Source organism: Anser brachyrhynchus (genome assembly GCF_964034855.1).
Source record: "Anser brachyrhynchus genome assembly, chromosome: 1".
Lineage (NCBI taxonomy): Eukaryota > Metazoa > Chordata > Aves > Anseriformes > Anatidae > Anser > Anser brachyrhynchus.
In genome coordinates, this window is record NC_137694.1 from 56069355 (window position 1) to 56088221 (window position 18867).

The following is an 18867-nucleotide window of genomic DNA, read 5'->3' on the forward strand; positions in this document are numbered from 1 at the left end:
TTTGACATGGTTAACTAGGTCATATCAGGGCTTTTGCTGATGTCTGACACTGAGCTATTATTGTTTCAAAAGGTCTGCTGAAGGTTATCTCAGGTGTTCTTCAACTTGGCAACATAGTCTTCAAGAAGGAGCGCAACACAGACCAAGCCTCTATGCCAGACAATACAGGTAACCTATCTCCTGTCCTCACCCCAAAGAAAGCCCCATAGAAAAAAGCCTACAGGAAGTTCTTGCAAGTAGAAAAATAAATTACAGTTTGTAAGGAATGCTGCAGTCCTATTTTTCTGCAGGTGAATTATTTGTCAAAGGAGCTGGCATTCTCCTTCATACAAATATTAAAAAAACAAAACAAAACAAAAAAACAAAAAAAACCCACAACCAACATACTGTTTTACCATGCATGGGTTTGCAGCCACCCATGGGCAGGAATGTGGCACTGTTCTTGTGACAAGCATAGGCAGGAAGTACACTTGATGGTGACCAGATGAAAAGGATTACTCTACTGGAATATGTAGAGTGTAGACTTACCTTAGAGTATCATTCTAGATATACTGCAGAAGTGTAAGAGGTGGCTAATTGCTCTTCAAGTGTTTATATTTTGGGCTGTTATAGAAAACATGCTTTAACTGGCATCTTGGGGAGGAGAGTAAGCTATTTGATTTCTCTGGCTCTTTAATCTGAAGTAGAGTTGTAATCTGAAATAGGAAGAGTGGCCTCGAAAACTAATTAGTAGATGAAGACAATGCAATTAGCTTGATTAAGAAGTCAGTCGCTTGTGGTATCTTTAAATTGATTGTAGACTGAACTTTCTGAAGCTTACAGGTTATGACTTAGCACTATGAGAATACTGTGTCAAATTTACTCCTGTGGTTTCCAAAGAAACTCATTAACCTCTAGTATGTGTAGCAAGAGTTTTTAGGGGAGATTTTCTTCTTCTTGAAGATAACTTTCTTTGTCTCATTAACCTGCTCTTCACTTAATGGCTTTTTAAAAGCAATTTCACGACTCTCTTGGGAATACAGTTGCAGGAATGATTTTCTTTCTCTTTTTCTTTAAGAAAAGCAATAACAACAAGAAAGTTAATATGTTTGTTGTTTCCTCTTCCTCTCTTTAGCTGCTCAGAAAGTGTCTCATCTTTTGGGTATCAATGTGACGGATTTCACCAGAGGTATCCTGACTCCTCGTATCAAAGTGGGACGAGATTATGTCCAGAAAGCTCAGACCAAAGAACAGGTATGCATTCTGTATAAGTGAATGAGTACTTTTGTCTTTAATTTTGCTGCCGCAAAGCTAACAAATGCGTAAAAAGTTTCCATAGCATTTAATAGTCATCTTCATGGCAGCAATGTATGGCAACCATACTTGAGTGAAGTAACATCTGCATTACTTCTAGTATTAGCTCTCTTGATCTGTGTAAAAATAGAAGTCACCCTGCCCCTGTAACGCTCTTTCTCATCTGAGGAAAAAATGAGAGTGCAATTCCCATAATTTTAGTAACTGTCTGTCCCAGTGGAGTAAGCTGCTTCAGTGCTCTATGCAAGGATGACATTTTCAAGTTGCTGTAATATAGAAAACATCATTTTTGAATAGGTCAGCTGCTAGGGTGGAAGAACTTGTGGCTCACCCTTGAAACTGATTGTATGTTTCTTAATAGTCTTGAATCAGACTGTTCTGCTTGTTCTAAATGAAACCTGAACTAGGAACAAGTAGCTTCCTAAAAGGAGCAAAACCTCTGTGCTTACTCCCTGCATGGCTTTTTCATAAACTCATCGTTATTTGAAAACATCATTATTTTCAGTGTATATAAACATGCTGCCATAACATGAAAGGGATTGGGAAGAGAGTGAAATGTAGAAATAGTCAAAAACTGCCTTTCTGTTTTGACATTTACTGTGTATTTTATTTTTTGTGTCAATCGTAGGGTAGCAGCGTTGAGGGGGGGGAAGTAAATTTCACAAATCCTAAATTGCAAAATAATTCTAATGGTTTTCTTTGGTCATATGTAAATGTGCTGTATTAGTTTGGAAGGGACTGGGTGTCACTTTTTCTTTCTTGAATACTAGTCTTTGGTTTTTCCAATAGACAGGATCCTGAAAGGTGTCTTTGACATGCTAATTTAATGAGAAATTCTTCACGCCTGTTCATGGAGTATCGCTGTGCCATCTGCTTTTTATTGGGAATAATCTATGAAATGAACTTTCTTCAGTGAGTTCAGTAGTGGAGAGATGATCTCAGACTACAGTTAGGCAATTATATGTCAAAACAATGTAATCTGCACCTTTGGATTATAATGCAACTTATGATCTTTGTCTTTGTTCTGCTTAGGCTGACTTTGCCATTGAGGCTCTGGCTAAAGCCACTTATGAACGTATGTTCCGGTGGCTGGTTATGCGTATCAACAAGGCATTGGATAAGACCAAGCGACAGGGTGCATCCTTCATTGGGATTCTGGACATCGCTGGCTTTGAGATTTTTGAGGTAAGGAGACGTCAGGTCCTTGCACTCAGCACAGTTTACCACGGAACAAGGACCACTGAGGGAAATTGCTTTAAAACTGGAAGAAAATACAATAGTTTTGGAAAGAATGTATATTCTGCTTTTATTTGAGATCCCTGCCAATATGAATTGTCAGGTTACTTAATAATGTATTCTTTCTTATTTTGCATATTCTGCAAATATTTTATCTCATTACTTTATATTTGTCATGCGCATCAGAATTATTTTAACTTCATAGTTTCAGATGTTCGTGATTCTCTCTAGAACAAAATGACTAAGTAGGAGGTTGCTAACCTATAAAAAAAGTCTTTAAAAATGTCACAGAGTTATGGATCACCACTGGACTTAAAGTTTTGTCCTATTAGTCTGTCCCAAAACATTTAAAAGATAATCCACTGAAACCTATTGACATCATAAATAATTGTTAGAAATTCTTCCTGCTGCTGACCTTTGGAAAGACAAAGACAGGGTAGACCAAAAGATAATCAACATATTCTGACCTGTGTATTCTCCATTCTGTGAGAAGTGTGAAAATTGGGGATCAGATTTTTTTTTTCCACATATAGCTAAACTGATGTAACAGTTTCTTGAAGAAAAGGGGTGATCTTCCACCTTTTCCACTCTCCTGTTCCTGGCTGCACTTTCTCATACTGTTCACCTCTCTAGCACTGCAGAAATTTATTTTTTTCTTAGGGTGGCTTATAATTGAGTTAGTCTGTAAAGGGGGATCTGAGCACAAAAGTTGATGCAAGATAAATGTGGCAGAGGAACAGCTGAAGGAAAGTTGAGGGAGAGGTGGAAAAGGGGAAGTGAGAGCTCCCTCTATAGGTGGCAGTGAACTGTTAGGCCAAATCATTGTCTGTGAAACTATAATTTCAGAATGTGGCGTTGCTTTATGCTTAGTCTGGAGTAATCACAGGCTGCCACCAGAAAAGATCTGTCCTGCCATCCCCATTATCCCAGCCAGGCAACTCCTGTCGACCTTTGTTATGTTGAATCTAGCTCACGTGCAGCTGCAAGGTTAATTGGACCAATTTATTCATGGAGTAGAAAACTAAGCCACGGGAAAGTTGCTTTGTTTCTCTCTGATCAGGTTGTTGATCTAACTCTACCTTTGGTTTAATGGTTTACTGGATCTCATGAAAATGTGAAGGGAGTGGAAATGCATGGTTAGGAATTACTGGAAGATGGAGGAAGTAGAAGAGAACCATTCTGTCCAGCAGCTGCATTAGATTAAGTATGGTCTAACATGAAAATACATCCTTGGTTATTAACCATATCCATACAGTTTGAAGAAATCAGGATGTGTTGAAGAAGTTTTCTTCACTTTTCTCATTCTGATTTTATATGTGAGGGTTAAAAAGAGACTTTACAGTCCATACGCTGTTACGAATCTGTCCTCAGGCTTCCATTGCCTCTTCATGATATGAAGAGGATGCTCCAGCTCTAAGTTTGTGAGAAAACCGGAGGCTTTTCTGCTCCTGGGTTAAGTAGCTGCAGTAATTCTGCTGCTGTTTACAACTGAACGTTCTTCTGCGAAGAATGAGGAACAGTGTGTGAGAATTTCCCTGGGGACTGATGCAGTGATGCAGCAGCATGTGACAGGAAATACAGTTCATAAGCAAGAGGGGTTATTGCCAAAGGGCTGTCCACCCCAGAGATTTGACAGAACACTAGCTTAGAGTTGCTGAACTCTAGATGTGATCTTTATTGCTAAGGGAATAGTAGATGCAACCTCAAACGCAACGGTTCACATTTCTTTCTATCTTTTTTCTCCATTAGCTGAACTCCTTTGAGCAGTTGTGTATCAACTACACAAATGAAAAGTTGCAGCAGCTCTTTAACCACACCATGTTCATTCTGGAGCAAGAGGAGTACCAGAGGGAGGGCATAGAGTGGAATTTCATTGACTTTGGCCTGGATCTGCAGCCCTGCATTGACCTCATAGAGAAGCCGGTAAGAAGCTTGTTCTCCTACTCTTGAGCAGCAAGAAATGGCTGCACTAGTTGTGTCACTGAGAGAAATGTCATGAAAGAGACCTTCTATAAAGATGATCAGATTTCAGATGAGGATCTTGAGATATTATTAATAATTTCTATTAGTATGACAGTAGCTATTCTGATACCACAGAACAGGTGAATGTGATAGGAATCAAGTATAAGTGTCCTTTTTTTTTTCCTAGCCATTGAAAGGTGTTAATCATTGATGTAGTCAAGTACTTAATGATGATTTGATATTTTCCTCCTTTTAAGGCTGGCCCACCTGGTATACTGGCCCTGCTGGATGAAGAGTGCTGGTTCCCAAAAGCAACAGACAAAAGCTTTGTGGAAAAAGTTGTACAAGAACAAGGCACCCACCCCAAATTTCAGAAGCCAAAACAGCTGAAAGACAAAGCTGACTTCTGTATCATACATTATGCTGGCAAGGTAAAGAATTTGTAGCTAAAATGTGAACACAAATAATATCTGCTGTATTTTCCACTGCTTAGCTACTGTTTCTTAGAAATGGCTACTTACCAAAGTGGCTAAGTATGGGAGAACATGGGAAACCAGTGGGGAACCCCACAAAGCTGTCCCATAGCTGTGGACCTTACAGAGCCTAAAGAGATTTGCCTGCAAGTTATATATGTGTAGCTGAAGACACAACAAACTGACAACAATTTAAGTATGTTCTCTTTTGACTTGTTGAGATTGGAGATACTTTTTATAAACCTTGCATCAAGACTTCATCACCAAATATGGTGATACAGTTGTGTTTTGATTCACGCTCAGGGTGATGCACACTGGTATTGCAAATCCATTCCCTTTACTGACAGAACATAACATTCAGCAGTTTGTTAGGGTATGGAATTTGTAGGTGTGCTTGCTCAGATGACAAATCCAAGAATGATTAAGTCATCTGTCGATTATGCAAACCTTGATGCTGCTTTTTTAGAGTTTGCATGACTTAGTGCATCCTGTGCTGCAGAAAGTTTCTTGACATGTTTATCTTCTGCAGGTGGATTATAAAGCAGATGAGTGGCTGATGAAGAACATGGATCCACTGAATGATAACATAGCTACTCTTCTCCACCAGTCGTCGGATAAGTTTGTGTCTGAGTTGTGGAAAGATGGTATGTAATTAAAATTAATCTTATATGTTTTCTCTTCCCTTTTTACGTGGAAGAGTTTTTGGATCACCAAAAATCTGTTGCAACCCGTGTTGCTTTTTTCCTTGAAAACTAAGCCACCAAGATGAGAGTTATCTGGTACATCCTTTGCTTATACCATGGTATCGCATTAAAAAATCACTCTAACTCAAGAGAAAGGCTCACATACATCAACTTGCACTAAGCTTACTGCGTATATAGCAATTATTTTTCCAAATCAAGAATGCTAGGATAAAATATGTACGCGCTAATGCGTCCCAGTAGTTTACTTAGCTGCAATACTCAAACATAAGATCTGAGGTTGAATCTAGGTTTTCAGTCCTGCAACTAGTGTGTTCTTGCTGCAGTGTTGTTCAGTATTTTACTCTATCTTCTCTGGGTTTATCTGCTTTTGAGTCTTACTGTTGCTGTCACTTTCTGTCATGGGTTTTCTTTGACGTCTCTGTCTGTTGCAGAGATGCAGAACGTTCAGAGAGCCTATTTCTATCAACACTTTCCTATTCTTCATCTAGAACCAGGTGACTGAGAAACCCAGCTGTTGTGTCGTGTGTAATGCCATCCTAGAGCCATGCAAGAAATGCTTCCATTAACTTATCTTTGTCCCTTTGTCGTACCTGCTTGTCTTTCTTGTTCATTTCCTTCGCTTTGTGCTAGTAGCTCCTCATGGACGTAAAACTAAAGCAAAACTCTCACTTTGCAAGTGGATACAAGACACGTGGACACATTCAGGTGCTTAAAGGTGCTCCTGCAAGTCTTGCATAGGAACAGCTAAAAACCAAATCCCTGTCAACTGTTTGAACATAGAGCCAGCAAGGCTGTATTTCATTGCAGGATTTGGAAGGAAGATTTCTGAGACCGTGTTTAAACTGAAATTCAGTTTAATATCGATTGTGGTGCTGGGATTTGACTTCAGCTGCTGATTATTCAAAGAAAAGTTAGTTTGGCAAAGGCATTTGTACTGCATGAAAAATGGCCATCAGCAACTTGTGCCTAGCAAGGCCTTTGCTGTGTGAGGTTGACATGCATGCCTTTTGGAACTGAAATGTCAACTGGACCACAGCTGATCAGTTCTCATTTATTATTCTCAGTTGGATCTTCTGTTGCAAGTGACCGTCCTTTTTGCTATCTTGATGTAGATTGCAGGGCTCAAGTTTTTAAGAGGATTGTTCCAGACAGAATCTGGGACAGTCTTCTGTGGATTTCCCTGTGATGTCATCTAGTAACATAACCTTCTTTTCTTTCTAAGTTAACCTTGACCCTATTCCAATAGCTGATCTAGAAGTGAGCAATAGTAAACTAACATTAGCTGTAAATGAGAGCATCTGTCCTTTCTTATTTCTTCACTTGTGGGGATTTCTCTTGACAGTTTTTTTTAATCAGAAGCCAATTGAGCACAAGTTATATATTTTCCGAAGTGAAGATTGGGAGCCTGAGTGTGGCCATCAGCCAACCACTGAAAGTAAATGAGCTAGTAGCTTGAAGCCATTAAGAAAATATCCTTGAGGGTGTGGGAATTTATAGTGATACAATTGGTTTTGGCTGGGTAGGTGAATATTTATCTCAGTGTCGTAGAGCAATGGGAAAAAGGAATGCTTTAGTTTGTTCTGTCCCATGCTACTCTCAGATCTAGATGGCTTCTATTGAAAAAAAAAAAGGATCTTGCAGTCCACCCATCGAGACGATAGTGCTTCATCAGTGCTTGGATGTCACAGTGGCATAGTGGAGAAACTGTTGGGGCAGGGAGTTGTGACTTTCTCCTAGTGGTATTATTCATGCCTGTAAGTCATAGAATACTTGTATTCCAAAATAACTCAAACAGTGGTATCCTGAGGTTTGGTGTTTCTCATGTCTTTTACCATGTTTGCTCAGTTGACAAGTAGATGTGGCTTTTCTGATCACCAGTCACGGCGGTTCTGCCTGTGACTAAAAAATCAAATTGAGCTTTTTCTGTAGCTGTGGCCCCTTCTGGATCAGAGTTAACTAATAATTGACTCTGCTTGGCTAGCAGCTGGAACTCTTCATTTGTTGTTGGTTTTTCATTATAACCTAAGCAAGTGGAAGCATCTGAAACACACTTCTAGATTGCTCTTTCAGATCTGCCCTCCAGAGCACCAGTAGACTATGTTTGGGAATAAGTTTGATTCCATCACTCAAACTTCCTATAGTGAGCTGTTGCTTTTTTTCCTTCCTGCTCCTATCCCTGCACAAATTCTGTACAGGAGTCAACATCTGTGTAGAGATGAAGCAAAAAGGATCCTGCAGCTCCTCTCATTTATCCTGTTCTACCCAGATGTTCTTTGTACATTCCAGTGTTTTCTTTGGTTATGGCAGAACTTAATTCACTTTCTTGTGCTCTCTCTAGTTGACCGTATTGTTGGGCTGGATCAGGTAGCTGGTATGTCAGAAACAGCGTTGCCAGGAGCCTTTAAGACGAGGAAGGGTATGTTCCGAACTGTGGGACAGCTTTACAAAGAACAGCTGGCTAAACTGATGGCTACCCTGAGGAACACCAACCCCAACTTCGTCCGTTGCATTATTCCCAATCACGAGAAAAAGGTAAAGGAGAATATTAAAAAAAAGGGGGGGGAGGGAAGTGAGGTCCCTTTTGTAAAGCCCTAATGGTATTTATAATTTTTTTTTCCTTCCCCTCACTAGGCTGGAAAACTAGACCCCCACTTGGTACTCGATCAACTTCGCTGCAATGGAGTGCTGGAGGGAATCCGTATTTGTCGCCAGGGTTTCCCCAACAGAGTTGTATTCCAGGAATTCAGGCAAAGGTAAAGACTGGAAAAGAACCTAAATTAGTCTTTACCTTGACAAAGTTAAGATATAAGTTTGAAAACTGAAGTACTTTATTGCAACTAGATTGTTACTGCCTTTCAAAACAGTGGCAGAGAAGATCTGTCCCTTGCTATTTCCTGACACAAAGCCTCCCCAAAGCATCTTTGTCTTCTATACTAAGCATGTAGTTAAGGTGAGGGGTAGAGGACCCCATCTGAGACTACTGCTTCATATTCTGTTGTCTAGATGTGCAGTTTTTTGAATTTTGACAAGACCATAAGCTGTCAAACTCAAAATGCAATAGGAACTCATTACTGAAACTTTTTATTTTTCAAATATCTGTGTAACTAATCTGATACTTTTTACTCTTCAGATACGAAATCTTAACTCCAAATGCAATTCCCAAAGGATTTATGGATGGAAAGCAGGCTTGTGTTCTGATGGTAAGACATTCTATGAACTCTACTTGAATAGAATAAGCTTTATGCATGTGGTGGGGAAATTGGAGTTGTGCATTCCATAGGCATGTTAAATGTGTCTTCTACTCACAGACCAAAAGTCTAAAGACAAATGTTTTGTCTGAGAGAAGGAGGGTGCAGAAAGCTGTGTCTTGGCTTCACAGTTGGAGGCTCTTGACTAGCATGGGATTTAATAATCATAGGCAAAGTGGATCCTTTTGTTTCCACAGATGTATATACTTTGAGATGCCAACAGTGTTCATGGAGACAAAATGTTTAGAAGCATTGTTATCTTTAGACATGTACTTTAAGTACAAGCTTCAACAAACTTTTTGTAATGGCCTGCTGATGACACGTGCTTTCAGTGAAGACTCTCATTAATTTCTGCAGAACTGCCTGCTTCAAAGGGAAAGCTTTGGCTTTGTAGCCTCATGACTAGGGGACACTGAATTGAATTTGACTATAAGGGATTCCCTTTTATTCTGTCTCAAAGGAATATACTTTCTTCCTCTTAACTAGTATAAGCATGGACAATAAATCCTTTAAAGGAAGGGAGAGTTGGTTGGGGTTCCTTTAAAATTAGGACTGGGAAAAATTAAATAGGAAGGATCAACAGATGTGTTCCCTTTAGGAAAAGAAGAGTACCCTTGGGATGAGGCGTATGTTCCTCACTGCATCCTTGTAGTTCTGGATGCTAGATGTGCTGTTGTATTAAACAATGCCTTCTATCGGACTTTCTGTCTTTTGTTGCCTCTCTTTCATGCTGTGCTTGGCTGAGCTCCAAATCCCGTAATTGGAACAGGGCTTTTGAGGAGCTAGCAGCTTTAGCTGGCCAGAGTGGCTTATTGTGGGGAAGAAGGGGTATTTGACAGTGGAGAGAGGCACGTATTCTATGATGTTTTACATGAAGCAGTCTGTGCAATAGATATATTCTTCTCTTTTTCTCATTTTAGATCAAAGCATTAGAGCTGGATTCCAACCTTTACCGAATTGGACAGAGCAAAGTGTTTTTCAGAGCTGGAGTCCTTGCTCATCTTGAGGAAGAGAGAGACCTGAAGATCACAGATGTTATTATTGGTTTCCAAGCATGTTGCAGAGGCTATCTGGCTAGGAAGTAAGGACCATATGTTATAAAGTACATTGTAAACATGTGCTTGTCCTATTCAGGTACAAGTTTCTCCTCTTTTGAGGAGAGTCTGTTTTTACAGACTACCAATTATTTTTTTTGTCAGAAGAGCCATTATTTTTGGATTTATGTAACAGCTGATAGTTGGTTTACAGTTTTCCAATCCCTGTAATGCTTAATTCTAGCACCTGCAAGAAACTATATGTGCTACTATCTTACATACTACTAGAGCAGTAAAGTCTGTTCCCCTCTGTAGGAACACTATACAGCAGGAAAAATTTAGTGGAAGAGCTGAAAGCTACAGATGTGACAACGAAAAGGTCTTAGTACAGTACTGATCCAGGAGGTACAGGGATTTCTCTTAAACTGTTAGATAGGTCTGCAAATGGTACAGTTCTAAAAACGAGAGTAATACCTGTCAGGAAAACACACCTCTGTTTCACTTCTCCTTGTGTGAAGTGAAAATAATGAGGCTTTTAAGATTAGAAGGCCCTGGGGAAAAACTTTATTAAATAAAGAGAAAATTGAATAAAGGAAAAGATTATCAGTCTTACCTAAGCAGAAGAAGACTTAAAAAGCTAGGGGAAGTTCACTGCAAATTTTGTTTTGCTTTAGGAGAGAACCTTCTAAAAATACAATCTAGAGGTATCTGTGAGAGGTCTTGGTTGAGAGAATTGCATGCCATTGTGGGTTCCTTTGTGGTCTGACCTCCACTTTTCTTGCAGAGCCTTTGCCAAGCGCCAGCAGCAATTGACAGCCATGAAAGTGCTTCAGAGGAACTGTGCTGCCTACTTGAAACTGCGGAACTGGCAATGGTGGAGGTTGTTCACCAAGGTAATATATTTTTTTTCCTTTGTAATTTTGGCAAGAGGGTATGGTTGTGATTTAAGCTTCTCAGGTTGAACCAGAGCAAAAAACCCATTTCCATTATAATTGGGCTGGCTTGCAGCTACACCTTGATTAATTTAGGTGGAGAGTATCATAACAAATTTTATATCTATGCAGTATGCCTGCATAAACCAAGTGCAAGACTATGTAAAAGTAATGTTGTGGGAAAGCAGAGTCATCTTTTGATATTTTATGCCTAGAAGAGGATTGCTTTCTTAGGTGGTATACAACTTCAACGAGTTCCTTACTACTTGGTAATCAATTTGACTAGTCAAAAATTGTTAGAGGGGAGTGGTTTGCAGTCTCTTTCTCTAGAGTTGTAAAAGTAAAATGAAAGCACTAAGATCTGATCTTGCTGTTAGACTTGTATGTATTTTATCTTTATAAAGACAATGAACACGTGAAGAAACTATCCTTTAATTTAGATTTATGGGATTTACTCTTTAAATATGGAGAGTTTGCAGCTAAATCAGAGTTGAGAGCAGAGGTTGCTTCTTCCTGTGAAATTACTTCTAATGTTATTTGATGGGGGATTGCAGAGATGGGTGGTGTTTGTATATTGTTTATATTGACCTACCTGTGAGCTGTGGATTGCTCCCCTGCATTGCAACTTTATCGATCTCCTGCTGTTATTACTTAGTCCTTGGGGGTCATGGAATTTACCCATCCCTTTCCTGATGCATCCCATCCTGGAGGAAAGGTTGGGCAGGAGGAGGGGGTGTTACTGGCAAAACAGATGGTATCTAGTCCTCTGTGAGTCTTCCATTGTTCATGACAAAACAATTGGTCAGTCCTTCAGATACAACACGTACAAAAAATGTTGTTTAATAGGATGCTCATCAAGTACAAGAGCATTTCTTCATGTTTTCTGTGTTCATGAAACACATCTCATTCCCTTGGTTTCCCTTTCAGGTGAAGCCCCTTTTGCAAGTAAGCAGGCAGGAAGAAGAGATGATGGCCAAGGAAGAAGAACTAATAAAGGTTAAGGAGAAGCAGCTAGCTGCAGAAAATAGACTGAGTGAGATGGAGACCTTCCAGGCCCAGGTGAGTTTGCAAATGTCATGTGTAAACCTCATTCCCTCCACCGGGTCAACTGCTTTAAGAGCTCCTTCTTTGTTTTACTGGTCTGATGGTCAAGCTGCAGGATTCCTGCTAGTTGAAATATGTGACTTAGCTGCCATCTTGTTCAATGTCCCCTGCCCTTCTCTCCAGCTCTGTTCCTCTGGCATATCGTTTTGTACAATGAATAACTATTGTTCTGCTACAGCCATTATGCGAAGAAAAATCGCCTTTGGCTGAGTATTATAGCAGGCTGGTTGAATTCAACCTCATTATTAATGGAATCCTTTTTGTTTGGAACCCAGAAGGTGGCAGCAAGGTTGTTTTTCTGTAGGCATGATATTTATGCTATTCTTGCAGGGAAAAACTAAACAATCTCCTTATTTCAAATGGGCACAGTCTCTAGAAGTTTGTTAACGCTAATGTAATAATATGTGGCTGCTGTGCATGGTTTGTGAAGACAACCAAACACTTAAAAACTGTATTTTGACATTTAACCTTAGAATAGCAGCAGAAGACAGCTGCCAGTTATCATTAAGAAACAACTGCAGAACACAGGACCACATAACTTCAATTAATACAGATTGCTTAGTGATTTGGTAAATTGGAGCTTGTCTTATGGTCATTTCTGGCTTGTGTCTAGCTAATGGCAGAGAAGATGCAACTGCAAGAACAGTTGCAAGCAGAAACTGAACTCTGTGCTGAAGCTGAGGAGATAAGAGCCCGCCTGACAGCCAAGAAACAAGAACTAGAAGAGATATGTCATGACCTGGAAGCAAGGGTAGAGGAAGAGGAAGAACGGTGTCAACATCTGCAGGCTGAAAAGAAGAAAATGCAGCAGAACATTCAGGTAATACACTAAGAATGCCATCTCTTGTCAGGAAAGAGGATAATAAGGGTTAGAGTGGTTATTTTGTCTTCATTTGGAGGGAATCAGGAGAGAGAGAACAACAATAAAAGAAGTAGCATAGAAAATTCTATCCATGGAATTAACAGGGCAGAGCAATTCTGTTGCTGAGCCTGGGGCGTTCAGACAGTCAGCTGGAATGTGCTCTTCCATTCTTGAAGATGAAGGTTATAGCTACTTGTCAAATAACTGGGCAAGTCTTTGCTTGAACCAGGTGTTTTGAGAACAATAGCTTTATTCTTTGAAAAATAATATTGTTTATTCTGCTATAAAATTTGTTTACTAGAATACCATATGTTGCATCAAGTCATGATAGAAGTCACTTCCGGAAAGCATTAATATTACCTTGAAGGGAAGGGTAAAGAAACACTCAAAGTTCTAGTATCGTCACTGTGCTGGTTTTATTGACCAGTGAGCAGCACTGACAAATTCTTTGCTTTTCTGTGGGTGTTGTGAAGGAACTAGAGGAGCAGCTTGAAGAAGAGGAAAGCACAAGGCAGAAGTTGCAGCTAGAAAAAGTGACCACAGAGGCCAAACTGAAGAAACTGGAAGAACATATGATAGTTCTGGAAGATCAGAATCTCAAATTGGCCAAGGTAAGACTTCGGCTGCTTCCTATGCAGGCTAAAGATGTTTTGATGGCTCTCCTGGAGCTACCCACCAAAGGCTGACCTTCCCCTTTTTATGGGAAGCTTAAGAATGGATTCAGTCCGGTGATTGGTAGATCTGACCTGCATTTATGAAACTAGCTGCCTGTGTTCTTAACAGGTATTGTTATGATACTTAAATTGCCTTGACTAACTAACAAAAGTGAGGAATTACTTTTCTCTTGCATTATGCCAAATACTATTCAGTTATTTCATAAACAGACTTCCCTTTAAGCTTTGAAAGGGCTGTCAGATACAAATCTGTACATCACCATTTATTGGAATACTATCTGTAATCCTTAAAGGATTTATTTCCTTCCAAGTTTCCTTGTAGCAGGAGTAGGCACTAATGACACTAACATCTTTAAGCACAGTCAACTCTGGAAAGCCTCCTGTAATTCCAGCAACTGCCTTGACACTGGCTTCTCAATTCTGCAGGAAAAGAAACTGTTGGAAGACAGAATGTCTGAATTTACAACAAACCTAACAGAGGAAGAGGAGAAATCTAAGAGCTTAGCCAAACTCAAGAACAAACATGAGGCCATGATCACAGACCTGGAAGGTAGTACTTTTTTATTTAATAAGACATATCCTGCAGAGGACTTGCTTGTTCAGTTGTAGGTGGTTTCTTGTTAAAAATCTGTGGAATTTCAGTTTCATTTCCAGAGCTTTAGTCTCACTACAGTTTTTGAGGGGTTAAAAACTAGTCTATAGTGTGCATGCTATTGATCAGTTTGACAGAGCTGTTCAGTGGCTGGCTGAAGGTTATATGCCTTGTCAGCTGAGCCCTTGGTCTAAATAAAAATTCTCTCCAAAGCAGCAGGCCAATGGAGAAGAGAGGCTGGTTCTCTTTCTTCTCCTGTTGTGGAAGTGTCTCTACCTTTCTCCTTCCGGCAGCATCAATCTGTCAGGGTTAGTGTGGGTTTTGATACTCTGTTTGTGCAAGTCCTTCAGAGTTCAAGCTAGAGGCACCTTTTATCACAGGGCTGGTTAGGTTAACACAGCAGGAGACAGCTGATTCAGTTGCAGTAAGGGGAGAGTGGACCGTGTGTTCAGCATCACTTACTGAGTGCCTGTGTAGTGTGGGTGTTGGGAGAGACTGGCTTTGTGCTAGTTGTTTATTACAATGAAGTGGGGAAGGAAATTTGAATGTAAGAATAGGGAGAGGAAAATTGTGCAGGTATGTTTTAAGTACAAGATATGTGAGCCATCTGCATATATAGATCCTAACAGAATAGTGCACGGCAGCTAGTTTGTATGGTTTTATAACTGGAAAAGATACTTGCTTAAATAGCTTTATTTTCTCTGCCTTGTACAATGTTCTTTGAATGACTGTGTGTCGTCTGTGCAACTTACTGTGTCTCCATCTCCATCAGAACGCCTGCGACGTGAAGAAAAGCAGAGGCAAGAATTGGAAAAGACTCGTCGAAAGCTTGAAGGAGACTCCACTGATCTGCATGACCAGATTGCTGAGCTGCAGGCTCAGATTGCAGAACTCAAAATGCAGCTGGCCAAGAAGGAAGAGGAGCTACAGGCAGCCTTAGCTAGGTGAGAACCTGACCTGTGGGCCTGCCAGATTATTAGGAAGTATTTCGTCTTGTCTTGTGCTACTTTGGAACTGGGAGTAAGTGAAATCTGTGTATTTTAGTCTGCGGACTGTTAAGATCTGTGTCGTTGGCATCAGAGTTCTTTGGCTGCTGTTCACTGCCACACTGTCTATACAGAGCTAGGCTATGAATGCAGTGTGCGCTGTGCATGTTTCACTGGAGCAGTAGGATTTCAGAGGGGGTTAAAAAGTAGTGGCAACGTGTTATCTCTCTGTGGTAGTTGTTATATTCATCTATTCAGGAAAGTGTCCAATTTCCAATGTAAATGGTGCTTTCTCTTCTGCTTTCTTCTGTTGTCAGTCTTTCTCTGTCCCCTTCTTTAAGGTAAGTAATTGTGCTCTCTCAAGTATTGGGAGTTAGAACTTAGAATTTGTAGATGATGTATGGATCAAAGTTTGAACGTAATCACGTAGAGCTGTCCAATACCAGCTTTTTTCTTGATTGTTCTTGGTAGGACAGGTGGTTTTCATTTATGTATGGTTTAAATCTGGCTCTGACCAGAACCCTATGTTGAACACAGGGTGGAAGAAGAGGCAGCTCAGAAGAACATGGCCCTGAAAAAGATCAGGGAACTCGAATCCCAGATCACTGAGCTACAGGAAGACCTGGAGTCAGAGAGAGCATTCAGGAATAAAGCTGAAAAACAGAAGCGGGATCTGGGAGAGGAGCTGGAGGCATTGAAAACAGAGCTAGAAGACACCTTGGATTCTACAGCTGCTCAGCAGGAGCTCAGGTAACTCCAACATGTGGCTGTGCTGTCTTGTCTAGTTTTGAGTTTGACTTTTATAATGAAAGTTCATGCATTCAGTCTCTCACCAAAGCAAGTCTTTTTCTTTATCAGAGCAGGCTGGTTAGCAGCCTCAGTGACTACAGAAAGAGGTAGTGTGCAAGCTGTAGTACGAGACTGCATTCTCTGATATGATGCAAGAAAGTTAATTTGATCCCTAACCCTAGTGGTAGTGATACCCTGAAACATTCATGCTTTCAGACCATTACATCTTAGGCTGAAAATAATGTTGTGAGATTGTATTTAAAAGTTTACAAAGCTAAGTTCTAACTTTGAAAAGTGTCTTTATAGCTTCAAGGGTTAACCAAACCTTGGTGTTTTTCTGTATTGGAGATACCGTTTGTGGATATGCACGTCTGTTTGATTCATTCCTTGGCATCTAAATGAAGGCTGTGAATTTTGCAGGTCAAAGAGAGAACAAGAAGTAACGGTTTTGAAGAAGACCCTTGAGGATGAGGCAAAGACTCATGAGGCTCAAATCCAAGAGATGAGACAGAAACATTCACAAGCCATTGAAGAGCTGGCAGAACAGTTAGAACAAACCAAACGGGTAAGTGGAACAGGAAGCTCAAGACCAAATAAATCATTTAACCTCTCTGAAGTGATTGAAGTGATAGCTGCTCTGGAACAATGTCTTAATGCTGCAGAAGGACATTGAGTGTTCATGATACTAGGTTTCATATGCATGTGCTTTTCTTACGTTGGTAGATCATTTTGCACTACGAAGCATATATGCAGTTGTTTTAAATAGTTGCAGTTGTTACTTTTTTCATTAGACATGTTATACTGATTAGCCAATATGTTGTCTAGTTCTTTTCACTGCTAGCACTTGTTGAGCTGTGCAACCTTTAATTTGGAAATCTGATGGCGCAAGACTATCTCCTTTATTGTTGTCTGCTCTGACTGTTAAATTGTTTCCTGCTTATCAGTGACAAGGTGTTCAAACTGTTTTTTTCTGAGTAAGCAGTCTCAGGCTAGCTGTTAAACATGCAATATTAGCTTGCTTGCTGGAATATTGTGGAGGGGAAAAAAAAACTCAGTGGAAGGATCCTGCTGTATCTTCAGTCTGAAGTGTTTTGCTATGTTTTATTTTTCCTCCGCTCCAGGTGAAAGCAAATCTTGAAAAAGCAAAACAAGCTCTGGAAAGCGAAAGGGCTGAACTGTCCAATGAGGTGAAAGTGCTTCTGCAGGGCAAAGGGGATGCTGAGCACAAGCGGAAAAAAGTAGATGCTCAGCTCCAAGAACTGCAGGTGAAATTTACAGAAGGTGAAAGAGTGAAGACAGAACTGGCTGAGAAGGTTAACAAGTTGCAGGTGAGTGGCATGGGTTTTCCTTAGCTTCTGTTGCAGTCCAGGGCTAGAGAGAAAAGAAGGTTGTAGGGTGGTACCTCCCTATGGGTAGTTCAAAAATCTCTTGTTCCTCCAGGAGATGAAGTTCCTACAAAAAGCACATCCACAGTTTGCTTCCCAAGGACTGAGCAAACTCCTTAACTCATTGCCAGGGCTGGCCATCATGATTGATATCACTCTACCATGAGCAGCCCTGAAAAGGTGTAGTAACCAGTTGCCATTTGAGTTTTTTAAGCCTTGGAGTATCAGCATGTCTGGTCCCTTTTCAGTATGCAGCAGTTGTGTAACCTTTCGGCTGCTTGTGAACCTAGCATGACACAAACGGTTTGATGATGTGTGACTGATTTGGAAGAACCCATCTTGATGCTTTATAATGTGGCTGATGGTGATGAAGGGCTGAAGGACGATGTTGAAATACAGGGTTTTCTCATACACTCCCAAAGAGAAACAACAAATCCCTTCGATTCGCATCAAGCATTGTCTTCTGCCTTCTTTTTGAAGGCCGTCATTAGACATTTAGCATTGCTGGTGCATGCACACTCTTCTGGAGTGTGAAAATGTATTTTGGAGTATCTACATACAGTCCTGAAGCAAATCGTATAAAGCAATTTAAAGACAGAAGGCTGTTGCAACAGAGGTGATCCCAAGTAAAAATCTCTTTTGGACTCTTCGTATTTCATCCCTGGGACTTGGGAAATGACACATTCGTTCTCCTGAGAAACGACACACATCCCTTACTGTTAAGAAGTGCCTCAGTTTTCACTTTCAGGTCTCGTAGCCATACCTGGCTTAGTTCTTGATGATGCTCTAAAATGATACTCTGATCTCTCCTTCAGGTGGAACTGGACAATGTCACAGGCCTTTTGAACCAGTCTGACAGCAAGTCAATCAAATTAGCAAAGGACTTCTCTGCCCTGGAATCACAGCTTCAGGATACACAGGTGAGAGCTTGGGAAGCCAAGGCATCTGTATGCGTTGCATCCACTGTCTGTTACAAATGCATAAAGTGAGAAAGCACCCTGGACACCGTGAAATACTGGATATACGGCACTTCAAAGGATTGGGTCAGGCTTTTTTGCTAAAGGGCTGTGTTGCACGGTATTGAGAGCATTTCTACAGACACAAGCTGTTTATCTTCCTTCTGCTTCCTTAGTACGTGGAACGCATGCAACATTCCATATCTTAGGATTAAGATTCCTCAGGATTCCTCCTTCACCTTTCTGCTTGAGGGTTCTTTATTGCTAGAACTGAACTGCAATGCTAAATTCTTGTCTTAGATCTTCATAAAGTTTGACAGGGTTTTGGTTTTTGTTTTGGTTTTCTGTGTGTGATTTCCAGTAAATTTAAACTTAAGTTACCTGTAAAGTTAAATAGAATACTCTATTTCCCAATAGATAATGGGAAAGTGATAGATTCAAATATTTTAGTATTTTGTCTAGGAAAAATCATACATAATCTTATACTTTGGGATAAAATTAAAAAATAGCTTACTGTTACTAGAATACAAGTCTTTTGGCAAAGCATGGAGTACCAAGCAGAAGTTTGGGAAGGAAAGGAAGAGTGTGCCAAACCTTAGATACTAAGTAACCTTGAACTGCCATTGATGTTCTCTCT

The 18867-nt window shown here is 40.3% G+C and overlaps 1 protein-coding gene across 1 annotated transcript in view; it reads left to right on the forward strand.

Moving 5' to 3' along the window:
* The window catches only part of MYH9 (myosin heavy chain 9), a 69331-nt gene that overhangs the window by 41547 nt on the left and 8917 nt on the right, over positions 1 to 18867 (forward strand). The window contains exons 10-29 of the mRNA XM_080578916.1: positions 73 to 168; positions 1115 to 1233; positions 2326 to 2478; positions 4279 to 4452; positions 4749 to 4922; positions 5494 to 5608; positions 8007 to 8200; positions 8300 to 8421; positions 8799 to 8868; positions 9837 to 9997; positions 10735 to 10843; positions 11810 to 11941; positions 12600 to 12806; positions 13322 to 13459; positions 13949 to 14072; positions 14887 to 15058; positions 15638 to 15850; positions 16310 to 16454; positions 17011 to 17217; positions 18090 to 18194. Coding sequence (XP_080435042.1) covers positions 73 to 168; positions 1115 to 1233; positions 2326 to 2478; positions 4279 to 4452; positions 4749 to 4922; positions 5494 to 5608; positions 8007 to 8200; positions 8300 to 8421; positions 8799 to 8868; positions 9837 to 9997; positions 10735 to 10843; positions 11810 to 11941; positions 12600 to 12806; positions 13322 to 13459; positions 13949 to 14072; positions 14887 to 15058; positions 15638 to 15850; positions 16310 to 16454; positions 17011 to 17217; positions 18090 to 18194 — 2930 coding nt within the window. The remainder of the gene's footprint in view (positions 1 to 72; positions 169 to 1114; positions 1234 to 2325; positions 2479 to 4278; positions 4453 to 4748; positions 4923 to 5493; positions 5609 to 8006; positions 8201 to 8299; positions 8422 to 8798; positions 8869 to 9836; positions 9998 to 10734; positions 10844 to 11809; positions 11942 to 12599; positions 12807 to 13321; positions 13460 to 13948; positions 14073 to 14886; positions 15059 to 15637; positions 15851 to 16309; positions 16455 to 17010; positions 17218 to 18089; positions 18195 to 18867) is intronic.